The sequence below is a fragment of the Maniola jurtina genome, chromosome 4 (assembly GCF_905333055.1).
Source record: "Maniola jurtina chromosome 4, ilManJurt1.1, whole genome shotgun sequence".
In the NCBI taxonomy this organism is placed as follows: Eukaryota; Metazoa; Arthropoda; class Insecta; order Lepidoptera; family Nymphalidae; genus Maniola; species Maniola jurtina.
Genome location: NC_060032.1, coordinates 9,117,409 through 9,134,254, shown reverse-complemented (window position 1 = coordinate 9,134,254; position 16,846 = coordinate 9,117,409). Strand labels below are relative to the sequence as shown.

Here is a 16,846-nt window from a genome sequence, read left to right as displayed (position 1 = left end):
TAAAAAAAATAAATAAAAACAATTAGAAGACGAAATACCTCAAGAAAACGAAGAAAACCAAAAAGTAAAAACCCACAGACAGTTTTGCCAACTCCTTAAAATGAGTATATAATGTACTCTGTGGTGTAAGATATGCTCTGTGGATGTGGTCTATGGTAAAAGAATATGACGCCGAGTTGGCTTGGCAGGTCAGTTTTTTAACTTATTGTCAAAAAGATTGGATTTTTGTTGATTTATTACAAAAATGATGCATTTTACCGCATAGAACTTGTTATATTTCAATGTTTATTTGTCTTGTACTAAGCGGTTGCGTCTGATTTGCTTAAAATGGAGTCGGACTCAGCTCTTCATGGTGATATTCCCGATGGCGCGGAAATGTCCCCTTTAGTTGAAAACCAAGCAGAAACAGTCGGTGAAATCAGTGATAATAATATAGCACCAGATGAGTCTGAAGGTGTACAAACTACAGAAGATGCAGGTATGTTGGAAATGCATCGTTCTCGCAGATTAATTCCAGTTTAAATTCGCACATTCGTTCCACTACTTAGCTTGTTCGCATTTACTATTAATATTGTCGTAAAGCTAGCGTAAATTCTGTTTAGAATTTACACGGGATAGAATGTTATCAAGTTTGCTTCATACATTATGACTAGGTTCTTTACATTCCATGAACATATTTTTTTTTTTAATATCTAGCAACAAATGGAGGTGCTCCAACAAGTAGCAGTGATGTCCTAGATTTGGAACCTATTGCAGATCTGCCAGAAAATGAAGAACAGCATGCTGAGCAAGGTATTGTGGGGGCAAGGATTATATACTATTAATATCTCAAAATGGTATGGTTTATTAATGATTGTGGCATCTGGGAAACCTAATTATGGTAGCCAACTGTTCACAATAAATAATTATTCAATGGAACATGAATACATGGACACATGGTATGTCAGGCAACACTGAGGCTGACAACGGGTGACATCATGATAAGCTAACTATAGAAACAGCAATCTATCAAATAAATATAATCAAATGTCTAACTTTAATATCATCATAAATTGTCTTTGGCCCTACCACCCTTTGTGGGTCAGGGCCATGCTTCATAGAAATTTTAAATATAAAATTAAACATCTTCATTCAGATGCTGAAGAAGAAATGGATATAGATGAAACCACTCCAAGGACAGCTGGGGATGAGTCAGCATACATTGGAGATAACTGCCTGTCAACTCCAGTGAGTATTTCTTTACTCCGTGTGTTCCCACCACACAGAGCTGGGTGGAATCTGTATGAGCCGAGCGAAGCGGACTTTTAAATAAAATATATGAACCCTTATATAAAAATTAATGTTTATCTATGATAATAATATAAAGAAGTAGATATGTTACAAAGTCTAAAGTGAAAACTACAAACAAAATCATATATGTTCCTCTATGCAAAAAATTCTTGTTCAAAAGTTTAATGTTGAGAGTATGATAGGACTGACAGTTCACTGTATTTTATTTATAAAGATTGTAAGGAACTTAGTTTCCGAAGCTAAAGCTAAATATGATACGACTGACAGTTCACTGTATTTTATATATAAAGATTGTAATGAACTTAGTTTTCAAAGCTAAAACTAGATGACACCACTTGTTTGATAAGTCACGGGACTAATCAATATAGCTCGTAATATAAAGCCAAGTGTAAACCTATGTTCAAAATTTAGTCTAATAATCTTGACTGTGTACTGATCACTGGACCCTTATGAGATACTAGGGCACTTACTAAATAACATTGTTCTTAACCATTAGGCTACCACAGCTTTTTGTCTTCAACTAAACTAAAATTGTATTAAAGGTGATTTTTTTTAAATAAAAAAAAACCACTTATTTTGATTGTTTAACAGGCAGAGACAGAGGATAACTCTCTGCAAGATGACAACCAGCTGGAGCCTTTATTAAAGGAGCAAGGGTTAGAAGAGGGGGAGGGAGTGGAGGGGGCACAGGAGGAGTCTCCAGATCAGTCTATAAGTTCTGCCATGCCCATTGAAGGAGATGGTGCACCCTTGATACAAGATGGTAAGTAATGAGTGTAATATGTAGTAGTCTGAAGTACTTTATAGACCAGGGCTAAACAGTTTGTACAGGATGTAGGAGTAGTGCCATCATTATTAATTATATTTTAATAATTAGTAAAAGAACTAAAAATGACAAAACAGACCTTATAAAAGTTATTACCAAATATATTTTCATGTTTGTGATAACTAAATGAATGCAAATAAATGAAGAATAAAGCCTTATAATATAGACTAGTTGATACCCGCGACTTTATTCGCATGAATGTAGATTTCTTGTTTTTTTACTCTCTTTTATTTCTTGGGATATAAAGTAGCTTATGTCGCTCTCCAGGCATTTAACTATACCCATGCAAAAAATTACGTCAATCTATAGCTCAAAGGACAAACAAACATACTTTCGCATTTACGATATTAGTAGTGATAGTTCAATGGTCAGAATATGTTCAGTTACACAATCGTGTTACTATTATAGAAGAATCAAGTACGATGGATGAAGACATGGGCGGTGGCGAAGGGGTGGCCAGTAGTGATGACGTGAATGACATCAGCAGCGCGGCACAAGAAGTCCTCAGCACAGGCATCAGGTCGGTGTTATTAATTTAGTATGATTAGTTGTTAAGCCCGAAATAAGTACTAACATAGGTTAAGTGAGTGTTGTTGTACTAACACATAGCTATGGGTTACAGCCTGAAATAAAAGATTATTTATTTATTAATCATTGCTAGTTCCATGAGTAAAGATCTTGCACATTACATAGACTTGACACCAAATCAACACTGTTTGAATCCCAACTTTTTGCTTAAGAAAGCTTTTCTTTCAATTAAATGATGAAAATTTCACCATAAGGAACACAATATCAAACTTTAACCATGCTTTACTGTGTTGAGACCAAGTGGAGTTGGTATTGAGTCTGTGTAATGTATGAAGATTTTATAACCTGATGTACATTTAGCGGCTAGGCCGTGCGGCCAGGTCGCTGCCCATCACAACTGTTTTTTTTCCGATCAGACATTACTAAGTATTAACCTATATTTTTTCATTAAATCGAATGACAGATACATCATACTAATATATGTATTGATTTGAGTACAGAAATGTGTAGATATTATGATTTTCGCTTTGTAAAACCTCAGTATGCCATCATGCATATGCAAAAAATCAAAATAAGAGGAGGGAGCAGATGTTTCATAGATTACAAAAAAAAACACAACGAAACAAAAGTATAGGCAGGCTTGGTTTAATTAATTCCTTAAAACTTTTGTTCAGTTCTAGCACAACAGAGGGTGGAGCGGACATATCGAGTAGCGGGCAGAGCGAGGCCGCGCTCATCTCATCCACGGCCAACGGGCCCGCTGTGCTGCACTCCTTCTCTGTGCTGCCTCAAGCGCAGCCCACTAATGAGTAAGTCAAGTTCGTTCTGTATGCGTCCACTGATGGACAAAGGCATTTCCAACAGCGCGCCACCAAACACGGTCCTCCGCCTTCCTCATCCACCTGCTCCCCGCCACCTTTTTCAAGTCATGCAGGCTGGAGGTTGTCCGCACTGTCAAGTCAAAGTCACACCTCAAGTCAAGTTACAACAATTAAAGCCAAATTAATAATACCAAATGGAATTTTCAATGTCTACCAGCTCGCCGCGCACTCATCTATACAAACTTACTTACACAAAATGCATATAGCTTAGAGGTGAGTGAGCGCGCCAAATAGAGCCAAAACGCGTTGATTCAAATTTGTATGACAAACAATGTGATTAAGTGCACTGCAATGAGTCGCTGATCGACGCAGTGTATCTGTAGTAAACATATAGGTGGTGAATTATTTCGATTTGATAACAGAGTATATCAGGTGAAGGATTGCGGTTTGCGACCCTGTCAACGACGCATGCATGTTGAATTTTATTATAAATACATAAAAGGAAAAAGTGGCTGACTGACAACGCACAGCTCAAACTACTGGACTGACCAGGCTGGCATGCAGATAGCTATAATGACGTTGATGTCTGCTAAGAAAGGATTTTTGAAAATTCAACCCCTAAGGGGGTGAAATGGGGGTTCGAAATTTATGAAGTCGCTGGCATATACCAGTTTAAGTATAAAAATATTGTTAAGGTTCAACGACGCGGACACGTCGGAGATGGAGGGCGCTGCGGACACCATGCCCTCCGTGAGCGAGTCCATGCCTCTGCTCACCATGACTGCCAACGGCTCTGCGCTGCTCTCGCCCAATCTACTTCAAGGTCAGTTGAGCTTCCGTCCTTTTTCTGCAGGAACATCATCATCATTTTAACCCATCGTCGGCTTATGAAGCACAAGTGCCTTCTCAAATGAGAATGGGTTGTAAAATTTTTAAATACATATCAAAACTTGCTGAAAACACTGTCATAAAAATTATAGTAAAAAGAAATAGTGGCCTTTGGAAGTAGTTTCGAGAACCCCAAGTGGTTTATGTACGTTGTTTATCTACTGCTTATCTAAATCCGTATCTTTTATTTAAAAAAAAGTTTTAAACAAAAAATGTTTTTATCATATTTTTTCAACCCTGATTATGACCATTCTAACACATCATGAAGTTTCTAGAAAAATAATGAATTTTAAATGGATATGTTAAAATGAATAACTTTCAGGCATGTTCCAAAGCGAAGAGGGGGGCGCGGCGAGCGTGTCCTCTTCAGGAGCGGAGGGTGGTGGCGGGGAGACGGGTGGTGCGGGGGAAGGGGACGGTGCAGTTAGCAGCTCGGGCCCCGCTGCGGCCGGAACTAACGGCGCGCCTCCCATACCGCCCACGGACGCCGCGCACGCGCTGGCTACTCTAGCAAGTGCCGCGCTGCACCACCAACATGAACAGGTGAGGGCTCTTCTGGGACTGGCGTGTGGAGAGATGAAGGGGACCGGGACTCACACCATCACCCATACCGCTCATGGACGCCGCGGAGGAGGAGGTGAGAATTACTTGGGGGGGGGGGGGGGGGGATTGAGAGATGAAGTGGGCGGCAGGGCGAGCGAATCAAATGTCAAGTCTTCTTCTTCGTTCTTTCAAAAACGACCTTTACCAAAGTCTACTGCAACCGGCGCACGAAATCGCAGACAAAAGCCAATGTATATTGGCATGTTTACTTGGTGGGAAAAATACCATTTTCCAATTCCTTAATTTGTTTTTATTACAGGCAGAACCCGAGGATCAAAAGCCACAAAATGAAGAAGATCTTTGGTATACCGTCGGCTTTGTAAAAGGAACCACATTTACGGTAAGATCATCATTACATATTTTTAGTTACAACTCAAGTCTTCTTGTCACTAGATGGCGCTGTTTCAATTCCATACAAAACGCAGTTAACTTTTACGCGATCGAATAGGTTAAAAATCTCCCACTAGGCACACTGTATGCTAGTTGTGTATTAATTTCTTATGAATTTTCAGGTGCAAAACTACATATCAGATCCGAATGTTGATATATCGAATCTATCGCTGGATAGTTTGCCGGATTTCGCTACTTTGCCGACGACACCACTAGAGCACGGCACTGCATACAAATTTAGAATAGCTGCCATAAACTCGTGTGGGCGCGGAGAATTTAGTGAGGTAAAGTACTTACATTATTGTTTGCCATTTTCCTTTCTAGCTTCTCCATTTTGTCCGGTCTGTAGTAGCATCTAGTATCCTAAACGGAAGTCCATTTGTGAGCATTCTTATTTTAAATGTTGAAATCTTATAAAATATAGGTACCTCATTCTCTTATTTTACGATTGTCTAATTCGAGTTCAAGTTCTAGTTGAATTTATTTATTTTTAATAGTCACACTAATATTATAAAGGTGAAAGTTTGTATGTGTGTGTGTGTGTATGTTTGTTACTCCTTCACGCAAAAACTACTAGACGGATTTGGCTGAAATTTGGAATGGAGATAGATAATATTCAAGATTAGCACATAGGCTACTTTTTATCCCGGAAAATTAAAGAGTTCCCACGGGATTTTAAAAAACTTAAATCCACGCGGACGAAGTCGCAGGCATCATCTAGTTTTGAATATTTTAGAGGTAAATTATGACTTGTAGCATTATGTAACATCTCTGTAAACTATATTTTCAAAAATAAATTGACTATGACTTAAAGTAGAATATTACAGCAGACTTTGCAGTTACATACACATTTTGTGACAAAAAAAAACGTAACTATACACGCAGCTTTATTTACTACATTGATATTATAATAATATAATAATGAGTGACCTTTTGGTGCTATTAACAATATCAAGAAGCTGCGATAATATTATTTTCCGTTTATATCTAGCCAGAGTACTATTTAATTAAATATCTATATTACTTGTTAATAGGAGTCAGCATTTAAAACCTGCTTGCCGGGTTTCCCGGGCGCACCGTCCGCTATAAAGATCTCCAAATCAGTGGAGGGAGCACATCTGTCGTGGGAGCCCCCACAAGTGGCTGCGGAAGGAATCTTCGAGTACTCAGTCTATCTCGCAGTACGCTCTAACACACAACCCAAGGTATTATATATTAATGTGTGCTGGTCAAGGTATAGCTATAGTAAAATAGACGTGCAACGTGCCGCGTCTTCAGAAAAAAAGCCCTACCATTTCCTCCACCCTGAGCCGTTATAAATGTATCCAGATACTTTGTCAAGGCGACTGCGAAACACGTGTATCGTGCTGTTACAAAATTGACATGACTATAAAATCATTTCATCCTTTTCGTCATTTATTTAAATATGAACAGGATAGCCTTATTTATTGTCGTGAATAGGGATGATGACTACAAGTCAAATCAGTGACTTTTTATCAAACGTCAAAACGCTCGCTTAGTAAGGGAACTGGTATGAAATTCACAGATGTGACGTCATAAACATTAGACATACTTTTTTAGTTAAATCGATAATTAAAAATGGTTAGCAAACTTAGAACGAACAGCGGACGTGGATTTAACGATATTTGGAAGACCCTCTATTCAATAATTCCTAAGTTATAATTTATTTTTGACCAAGGCATCATCCTAATTGTTTACTGAGAAACGGCTCGATTTCCTCCCCAGGAGTCGTCCAAGTCGCAGCTGGCGTTCGTGCGGGTGTACTGCGGCAAAGCGAACACGTGCGTCGTGCTGCAGTCGTCGCTGAGCGCCGCGCACGTGGACTCGTCCGCCAAGCCCGCCATCATCTTCCGCATCGCCGCGCGCAACGACAAGGGCTACGGGCCCGCCACACAAGTCAGGTGGCTGCAAGGTGGGTACAGTTCTTTTGGCGCGTGCCCAAAACTCTAATTGCTGGCAGCCTTTATTCTACAACTACGCCCCCCTGTCAATGTCATTCAAGTGCCGAAATATCCTTGCCGCACTGTAATTGAATGTACAATTTGAGATTAACATCTGGGTCGGTATATAATTTGCGGAGAATACAAGTTTCGGTATGGATTTCGGATAGACAGACAGCAGACAACGATTCCAGACTTCGAACTATAAGGGCGCCTTTTGAGGTATGGAACCCTAAAAATACTACTGTGTGTACTACTACATCATGGAAGAAGATAATTGGCAAGTTCAATTGAAACAATAATGCAACTTTTCCTTGAATTTCTTTGTTTATTGTCAATCACAGAGAAGCATATTATGATATTACATATGTATTCGACGTAGCCGCCTAGACAGAGTAAGTGCAGGATGAAATAGCGACGTACTGGTTCGACAACCATATAGTTTTTTTTTTAATTGCATATTGTGAAAGAATACTTTTGTTTCAGATATAAAGTCAACGGGGGTGAAAAGACCAGGCGAAGGGCGGTTGCCGGGCGCGTCGCCGTCAAAACAACCAAAACAATTACTACATTGAATATTTAATATTATTATTTACGATTCTGAGGTTTTACTTAGAAGTACATCAATGTATGAAAATATTTTGTTTGGCCTTTGTGTGCTTGTTGCACATTTCTATTGTAATTTGTAGCACACATAGCAAGTGTAAAGTTATATTTTGTAATAATATTGTAAAACAATCATAAACAGATGTGAACGAACTAAGTGTTTTTGACTCATGTTTGACTACAGATTATTTTTAATATGCAATAAGGGACTGATAAGATGAAGTTGTGTAGGTATCATTAAATAGAATAAGTGCAAAATTATATCTGTTATGTAAAATATCCTTTCAAAGAATAAACAACATTTTTAAATGTATTTTTGTTTTATTTTGAGCTTTAAATCTTATAATAAGGGCTGAATTCGGTTTCTGCTTGAAAATAGACCTACTGTTTGTCAATTTACGTTTTTTTTTTATTTTTTTTTTAATTGTCAAATTACGTAACAGAGAGAGCGCTATACTAACTTCATAGTATAATGAGATAGGGTATAATGCCTACCCTGACCTCAAATCCTGTGTACGCCACTAGTTTGTCTAGTAGGTATAGGTTCAGCTAAAGTACACATCGCTAAACTTGTGCGCTGGAATGGATTACTATCCATACTAAAATTATAAATGCGAAAGTGTGTCTGTCTCTGCTAGCTATTCAAGGCCCAACCGTTTAACCGATTTTGATGAAATTTGGGACGGAGTTAGCTTCCTTCCCGAGGATGGGCATAGGCTACTTTTTATCCCAGTAAATCATCAAAGAGTTCCCACGGGATTCTTAAAGGCCCATCCGTTTAACCGATTTATATGGTGCAAAGGTAGCTTGTATCCAGAAAATCGACAATCTTTTTATCGCAGAAAATCAAAGGGTTCCCACGGGATTTTTGAAAACCTAAATCCAGCGGACGAAGTCGCGGGCATCAACTAGTATTTTATAAAGGGCTGTTTTTGCTGTTGGCAACTATATGCTAATTTATAAACAGCGCGTGGGCCGTGGCCTAGTCATATATTTACAATCGGCCGTGTGATTATTGGCCCAACTTAACATTGTACAGAGTATGAATTACTGTAGTTTTTATCAGTAAAATCGTCATATATTATAAACAAATAGGGAATGGATTTGGCTCATTTCGTATTAATTTCAAATGTATTGTTTATTGGTACAGGAAAATAAAGATAATCTTTATATTTGGCTTTTAATACTTAATTACATAATATTATTGAGTACACTATACATTTTATTTTCTTGCTATAAAATGCTATCTATTCAAAACTCCGGTAGGCATTCCAAAAGAAAATAAAAATACAAATCATTTACATATAACTTTCGTTTTATAGAAAAATTTTCCTATGTTCGAGATATTTTTGCAGTTTATTATGATATTAAAGCAGTATCACTAAATGTATTGTTTGGACAAAGTTAATTTTTATTGTGTTTGATATAGCTTCGTCGAACACACTAGCCACTGCTGCACCTTGGTTACTGAAATGAGCAAAAAAACATTCATTAGTATTATTGCAGAATTTTAGTTCAATTAGATGATAGTGCCGTGTTTCCTGTGATGTACAACATAAATACCTTCAAGGCAAGGCTAAATAGGCATCAAGACCTCATCATTGCTGTTTATTAGGCACTAGAATCTAGATGATTCTCGCGACTTCGTCCGCGTGGATTTGGCTTTTTACAAATCCCGTGGGACTTATTCATTTTCCAAGATAAAAAGTTGTCTAAACAGAGAGGCTTGACTTTTCATCATAGGATGTAATTAACGATTTAATTACCAGTGACGTGGTTCCGAAGAGCTTGTACCATCCGATGACAATGTTGGAGAGGTTGAGGTCGTCCAGCATGATTTGCGCCACACCCATGAACACTTTTTTGCCCTCAATACGACCGTAATCTCCCCACACTGTTACCTGAAAAATTAAACATATCAGTTATACTATTACCATCATTATAATATCAGCCTGGAGATATACAACTGCAGTTGAACATAGGTTTCTAGCTAATAATTTAGCTAGTCGTTCCGTTGGTATAAAACCTTAGGTAAACTGTTGAATGAATTAGTTTTTAAACTGTTGAATTGTTAAAGCAGACCCTGGTTAAAATACTGGTTAAGTGCTGCAGTTCGCAGGTAGTACGAAAAATGATTTATTTATGAGAATAATTGAGTTTTGCAATCACGATAATAATAATGATGAAAAGCATCATCATCATCATCATCAAACGATAGACGTCCACGGCTGGGTATGGCTCTCTTGTAGGGACTTCAAACGCCACGGTCTTACACCCGCCTGAGTCCAGCGGCTCCCTGTGACTCATTTGATGTCGTATGTAGGTATACCTAGTGTGAGGTCTGTATGAACGCTACGCTTTCCGACGCAAAGTCCCCTTTCCAGCACCTTGGGACCCCAACATCTATTATCGGTTTTTTGAACTATGTGCCTAAGTCCATTCCTTCCCACTTTAGCTTCGCAACCAATGAATAGTGTCGCATCATGCAATCTAGATCCGATATAGGTACGTACTTGTAGAACACATCCCTTAAAGTTTTCCCTAAAGGTAAGTGTTTGTTGGTACAGTGGATCGAGCGTTCTTCTCGCGGTGCTCGTCTTCGCTTTGGCGATGCAGCGTTTGCCGCTCACTAAGTACACTTTGACGTAGGGCGCCGGCAGCGTGCGGCTGCCTTGCCTGGCTTGCAAGCCTCGCGCTCGAATCACCTCCACCTGGGATGACGAGTTACAAAATTATAATAAAATCACCTTTAATCATTTACGAATTTACAGACTATAGTGGCATGATTTGATAGAACCATAGTTTATCATACAAAAACGTACACAAATCTATCGTGCAGTTGAAGCGCGCTACGCTTGTGGTCGTTCCTATAGGTCGATTAGCACGCTAGAATGCGTGCAAATACCACAACGCTGTAGTTTACGTCCTTATACAGAACAAATGCGTTACCGATGTGCAGTATGAACTATGTAGGTGAAAATACATAACCCTGTGTAACACCAACTTAAAATATGTATATATTTAGAATTTCTTCGAAGTAATTAGGTAATTAGTGTAATTGATAACAGCTTAGCTCGCAGAATTCTCGATATAAAAAGGAAAATAGTATTTTTTTATTAGTTGGTTGGTGTTTCACAGGGTGCACTTATATCACCAATACTAATCATACTTTATATCAGTCACATGTAACATATAAACGTATCATGCTAGATACTACATATTATTCTTATTAATTAATGGTTTTTAATTTTTCTTAGCTAGCCTTGAACTTACCTCAAGAAATCCTTTCTGATAGCACATGGAGAGTTGAACATCGCCCAAAGTGGGTGCACCAAGGAGCTGTCTACCGACAAGCTGTCCTGGGCCCAGCCCATCAATGAAGTCTGATAAGCCACCTCCATCGGAAGACCCTGATCCTCGCATTCCAGGAGACCACCTGCATTTAGCATGAAGTTATTGTTGGAACTGGTAAGATTTGTGCTACTAACTGCAGTTTAAAAAAATAGTGAAGTATTCCATTTTCTTGAGCTTTTCATTTTTTATATTATTTCATTTTCAACTTACCTGCACCAGTAGAAATTAGATTTATAATAATATTGGTATTATTAAATTTTGCATAAGCATCAGACTCAATGATTTGGTAGTGGAGTGAAGTTTGATTTTTATTTAAGTAGTTTTTATCAAAGCATTGCGTGAAATAAATTGAAAATCCAAGTTTATATAGAAAACCGAAGCTATGGAAGGTTGCTCAAAATTATTATTATTAACAGAAATAGGAATAAAGGTTAAAATAAAAATAAGACTTGGATTTTCTCGTGGCAGGTTAATATAATAATAATTTAGTAAGGTTTTAAGAATAAAAATGTTAAACACGACATTGATACAATAGTGAAGAAAGGGGGCGGTAGTCTTCGGATGCAACGAACAAAGTTAGGTTTTATTAAAACGGTCCTTTAACATACTTACTTATCAGGAATAAATAGTACAGAAGGCTATATCTAGAAGTCGAATCGATCAACAAAGTTAGATACTAGTAGAGTAATAAAATATTTCCTACCAGCGCGCTATAACTATGGTTTACCTACCCAGTACTTGTAGCTATCAGTTTGATAAGGTCCTTAATCAGAGTTTCAGCTACTTTAAAATGAACCTGGTGTGTTTTTTTTTGAACCGAACTAACGTGTAAGTAGCTTTATAATGAAATCATCAAGAAATGAATATCCAATCCAAAATTATAAATGAGCATAAAAATTATTGGTGGGACTCCAATCACCATTTACTATGGCTTTAATATTAAAGCCATAGACAGGTGGATATCCACCTGTCTTGAGTTGAGTTTTGCTGTAGGTAGGTAAGTAATAAAATTTCAATATAATTTCATACTTCTCAGATGTCCGAGATTGCATTTTACTAAGATTGCACTTTTTCATTTTTCAGTCAGAGGTATTGAAATAGTGGTTGGTCATTTATAAATTATGATTTCTTCATCAGTATTAATATTCGTAATCCATTGGAAAGTAATGTGTTTGGTGTTAGCCTATATATACCTATAAAACTTTAAAATAAATGTAGTTAATTGAACTATAATAGAGTTTGTAGGTAATATAGTACCTATATACCTAAGATGAAGTGTTATAAAATTTTGTGAGACATGCATGAAAAGTAACATAATTTATGTGTAGGTACATTAAGTATAAATGGAAGACAAATGATCCAGAACTGAAAGGTGCAAACATCATTAGGCTTTCAGGCAACATTTAGTAACCCACGACACTCGTGCAGTGAAAACGGTAAAGCGCCCTAACATCAGCAATAAATTCGGACATTTTAATTGCTCACTTTTAACAACCGTCAAGAGCGCGTTCACGATACCTCATAATATATAGACCGAGTGCGTTGCCTATACGTAAGAAGACACGTGTGCGCTGGATAGTATAGAGAGTGAAGTAAAAACACCAATACAAGACGGCGTCATGCGTACAAGACGAAGGCGTAAAGAGGGGTTCAAAGGAGAAGACGCGAGCAACATCGATGCACACACAGACGGACTGCAAGGAGAGAGCGGGCGAGCGAGTGACTTACGAGGATCCCTCCGAGCTAGATATGGAGACGAGGCTGGTGGAGCACACCTCGTGCGAGCGCTGGAAGGACGTGGTGGCGGGCCCGGAGCGCTTGCGGCGCGCGCCGCTCCCGCCCTCTACGCGCACACCGCGCCGCGCGGCACACACGGTTAGATACCCGTCATTATGTTACACACTTACACCAATATCATTAACATCTTTGGTAACTTAATTAAATATTAATATAAAATATTTATAAATCAAATCATTACAGTTAAATACGTCTGGAATTATTTGATTACCAATCGTTATGACATCAGCACATTTAATTACCTATGCAGCTGCATTTATCTTATCCATACGTAAAGTTTTAATTTGGCGTTTGACATAATTTTGATACTCGCTCGCTTTGTGGCCAATTAAGTACATTACAGTTAAAAGCTCTACACTGCCGTCTTTGCAAAGCAACATTGCACATTTATATCTATCGTTGTGGATGCTTGTAGCATGCTGTGTTATTGCATACATTTACTTGACGCAAGATTTTACAAGTTCACTATCAGGTTGACTTTAAGTTTAAACGATGGGTACAAATCAATCATCGCGTCGCGTAATACCGCCGGAGCCCCGCACTATTGTGTCAATGTTAGGTGCGTGAGCGCCGCCAACCTTTCATCGTCGTTTTCGCTCGAGGCGGAAGAGGCCCGTGTGACGCCAGTGCCTCTCATTTCCCCGGGCACCACTTCCTCACTGCGTTGAACCGTGAACGAGTTTTTTCCACGTTTACCAAAACCTAACCGTCTTTTTCTCCCTGTCGATCATTGGAAGTAACTTAAATATAATCATATTCATTTAAAAGTTTTACTATCGGCTAGGTATTTAGAGAATGCTCTAGCGCTCCATGTTTTAGTGGGAAAAGAACTAATAGGATTAAGGTGCTTACCTACTTGTTTGAAAGTTCAGTAAATAATTGCTTCAATTTACCTGTGGCCGAGAGTTGTGACGTAGAGTTGCTCTTCTTTCCCATCCCAGGACCGAAGTAGTCTCTTGGTTCGGCTTTTAGGAGGGCATCGTCGCTTACAGGCTCTATTTCATTGGCTCCACCAAGCGCAGTATCGCTGAGACTGCCGTCTTGAGATATATATAATTTAGTTATTAGTTTTTTCATATTTCATTCAAAAATTGAAAATTAAAATATATAAAAACCTAAAGTTATATTTTCCTCAGTTAAATTAGGTACCTACACTCTTATTGTGTTGAGTTTTTGTTAAACTATATTTTGTCTGGAATTTTTTGATTCTACATTTTGCAATTTCTACTGAAGTTCAAACATAGACATTTACCTGCTTTTTCATCAGGAGGAGCGTCAGCGTTGCTGAGACTACGAGTGAATTGTCCACGTCGAGATTCTCGCCTTTCGAGCGGCTGCTGTTGGCTGTGATTTCGGTCGTTCTCACGCCCTCCGTAGTCATTGCTGCATTCCAATTCAGGCGAATTGACGGGTTTGATCCGTGTTTCATTGGTTTTGGCAATTGGTGAATTATGACGCTCCTCGTTTGGTATGTTGGATGTTTTCGGTTCGTCAGCACGAGTGAAGTCAGCAGCGGCAGGGAGATACGTCGTCGCTTCGGTGGTGTTATGATGTGTGTCATCGGATGGCAAGTGCGGGGCGACGGATGTGAGCACACCACGGGGCGAGCCGAGGTTCGTGGGAGAAAGACCGACAGACAAAGAATTAGCCATTTTACTATACTCTCTATCTACGTGATTGGTCGCAGCGTATGAAAGTGTTTGAGAGTAAGCGTTGTTTATGTAAGGTGATAATGGGTGTTTAAATGATCTATCTAAATTAGTTTGGTGAGAAAAGGAATTTTGGGAGTGATATCCATTACATGTTGGAATTACAGGAACTTTATTTACAGCCTGCTTTTGCCATATCCCTAGTTCTTGATCTTGATTAAAATCTGTTTGCTTTAAAGATTTTTTGCTTTTTTTGGAAATGTGCATTTTCTTAAACATAGCGTCACTCTCTTCTGGCGTTGATGGTATTAAACGATTAGGTGATAAAAATTCGTAATACCTCTTAGATTTCTCGTTAAATTCAGTTTTCATAAATTTTTCCTCACCATCGAAGCTGTCACATAATATTTCAACGTTATCAAAGTTTGATTTTAAATCTAAAGACAAGATTTTTTTGTTATGTATATTGTTACTTAAACAATAATTTTCAAAGCTATTATAACCATCTTTGGAATTCTCAGCTTGCGTTTCGTCTAAATATCTATCAATATCAAAACTATATTGTCTATCAAGACTAACATGTATTGTTGTTTCTGCTATACTATCATCACTAGCATAACCATAGAAATGGTGGTTAGTGTCTTCTATTTTCTTTATTTCTGATAGCTTACTGTAAGCATTAGTGGTACCTGTATCGATAACTTCGTCGCAAATGTAAGTTTCTGGCAAAGCTTTAGTTTTTTTATGATATCCTGTATTTGATAAATGCCTTTGATGGGTGATTCTTGAATTTTGAATTTCATCGTAATAGTTACAATTAACATCATTACACAATTCGTAATGGTGACTAGACTGTGTTCTTAATTTCCTTTTTGTTTGATGCTTTTGACGCATTTTTGAAGGTTTTTCTTTAGGAACACTGATATAGCTTTCGATGTTTTTTAAGTGACTAGGCGTTATACTTTTAAAAATGTGAGATCCTGAATAGGAATCATAGTTTCGATCGGAACATTCAGAATAGCTGCTACTTCCTTCATAAACAAGTGAGGGTTTGGAGACTTTTGGATAGGCACCAGCAGAATGACTGCGAGAGAGTATGCGTCGCAGGCGGCGGGCGGGGCGTGCGAGATGTGTCGAAAACGTTGGAGACATAATATTGGTGCACAGTGATTTGCGGGTTTTACTGAAAATCTCCCCAACCGCCGCCTTACTGTAATAACATTCAAGGGCAGGAGCAAAGCTTTCGCAAAAGGAAGAAGTGCTGTAAACGGGAAGCGTTTGCATCCGGCTGTAAAGCATGGAAGCAACCAATAATGAACAGAAAATTCACATGCATCGGTTTTTATCACACGTTAAACAAAACTAAGGCCAAGCTAACATAAAATCAAAAATTATATAGATGAAACGTTTGTCAATTGTATCAATTTTATTTGTTTGTTCTGTTTTAATACCTGATTACATACAATAAGAATAAACAAATTTTAAGAATTTTAGGTTCATCTTTCGGCAAAAACGAAATTTAATTTTCAAATTATTCAATACAAGGAAACAATTCAGGAATTCAAAAATGTTTTGACGAAAACTAGGGAATTAATAGATTAGAAAAGTTAATATAACACAGAATCGGTGTAATTTCGATGGATACGTATGGTTATTTATATCACCTTAGCATCCTCGTGGGACGTGGCCGTTCGGACTGCGTACTGAAAGCACTAGAGGTGACGGAAGCGACGGACTCGAGGTCAGAGTCCGCGGCCGCCGCGTCCGGCGAGAGGCGGCGTCGCGGCGCCCAGCCTCCGCCGCGCGCTGCCAATTCTGAGTCCGACAAACCCGCATAGTGTCTCTCCCACCCTAGATCATTATGGATATTTTGTTTGAACAGTCCACATCCCATGGGATGGCTTCAGTTTTAGCAACGGGTAGACTAAATATACCAAAATTTTTTAATTCAACTTTGCGGCAAGATCTATCCGGGCATGAGCGTAACTAGGAAACAATGGAATATGTGTCACGCGTTTCAAATGTGCTAATACTATATTTTATGAGGTAAGAGTAATTTTTCAAATCAACTGTTATATCTACCTTCCTCCGTAGCTACGTCCATGTCTAGAAAGATGTGCATTCAAAATAATA

The 16,846-nt window shown here is 38.4% G+C and overlaps 2 protein-coding genes across 15 annotated transcripts in view; one reads left to right on the top strand and one right to left on the bottom strand.

Moving 5' to 3' along the window:
- The first annotated feature begins 123 nt into the window (after positions 1 to 123).
- LOC123864463 (host cell factor-like) lies at positions 124 to 8,226 on the top strand. 2 transcript variants are annotated; one of them, XM_045904922.1, is made up of 14 exons: positions 124 to 188; positions 305 to 478; positions 697 to 792; positions 1,136 to 1,227; positions 1,882 to 2,053; positions 2,525 to 2,636; positions 3,319 to 3,453; positions 4,161 to 4,288; positions 4,676 to 4,896; positions 5,216 to 5,296; positions 5,469 to 5,630; positions 6,381 to 6,551; positions 7,093 to 7,279; positions 7,794 to 8,226. In XM_045904922.1, the coding sequence occupies exons 2-14, from the start codon at positions 328 to 330 to the stop codon at positions 7,880 to 7,882; spliced, it is 1,797 nt and encodes a 598-aa protein (XP_045760878.1). In that variant the 5' UTR covers positions 124 to 188; positions 305 to 327; the 3' UTR covers positions 7,883 to 8,226. The 2 variants fall into 2 exon arrangements, with proteins under 2 accessions (XP_045760878.1, XP_045760879.1); XM_045904923.1 differs by having other exon boundaries at positions 151 to 478; positions 7,096 to 7,279.
- Positions 8,227 to 9,076: 850 nt separating this feature from the next.
- Positions 9,077 to 16,846, bottom strand: part of LOC123864449 (regulating synaptic membrane exocytosis protein 2) — a 30,938-nt gene continuing 23,168 nt past the window's right edge. For 8 of the 13 annotated variants that reach the window (XM_045904878.1, XM_045904879.1, XM_045904871.1 and 5 more), the window contains 8 exons: positions 16,378 to 16,564; positions 14,317 to 16,001; positions 13,958 to 14,104; positions 13,643 to 13,784; positions 11,187 to 11,349; positions 10,427 to 10,624; positions 9,680 to 9,814; positions 9,077 to 9,380 (listed from right to left, as the gene is read on the bottom strand). In XM_045904878.1, the coding sequence (XP_045760834.1) occupies positions 9,378 to 9,380; positions 9,680 to 9,814; positions 10,427 to 10,624; positions 11,187 to 11,349; positions 13,643 to 13,784; positions 13,958 to 14,104; positions 14,317 to 16,001; positions 16,378 to 16,564 (2,660 nt within the window). In that variant the 3' untranslated portion in view covers positions 9,077 to 9,377. Of the gene's footprint in view, positions 9,381 to 9,679; positions 9,815 to 10,426; positions 10,625 to 11,186; positions 11,350 to 12,995; positions 13,111 to 13,642; positions 13,785 to 13,957; positions 14,105 to 14,316; positions 16,002 to 16,377; positions 16,565 to 16,846 lie in introns of those variants that run through there. The other 5 variants (XM_045904883.1, XM_045904884.1, XM_045904874.1 and 2 more) reach the window with 4 other exon arrangements.

Excerpts from the sequence above, each read along its gene's own strand:
- LOC123864463 (XM_045904922.1), top strand. The coding sequence starts at position 328 with ATGGAGTCGGACTCAGCTCTTCATGGTGATATTCCCGATGGCGCGGAA. Across the intron at positions 3,454-4,160 it reads CAAGCGCAGCCCACTAATGA|GTTCAACGACGCGGACACGT; the intron begins GTAAGTCAAGTT and ends AATATTGTTAAG. Across the intron at positions 4,897-5,215 it reads TGCACCACCAACATGAACAG|GCAGAACCCGAGGATCAAAA; the intron begins GTGAGGGCTCTT and ends TTTTTATTACAG.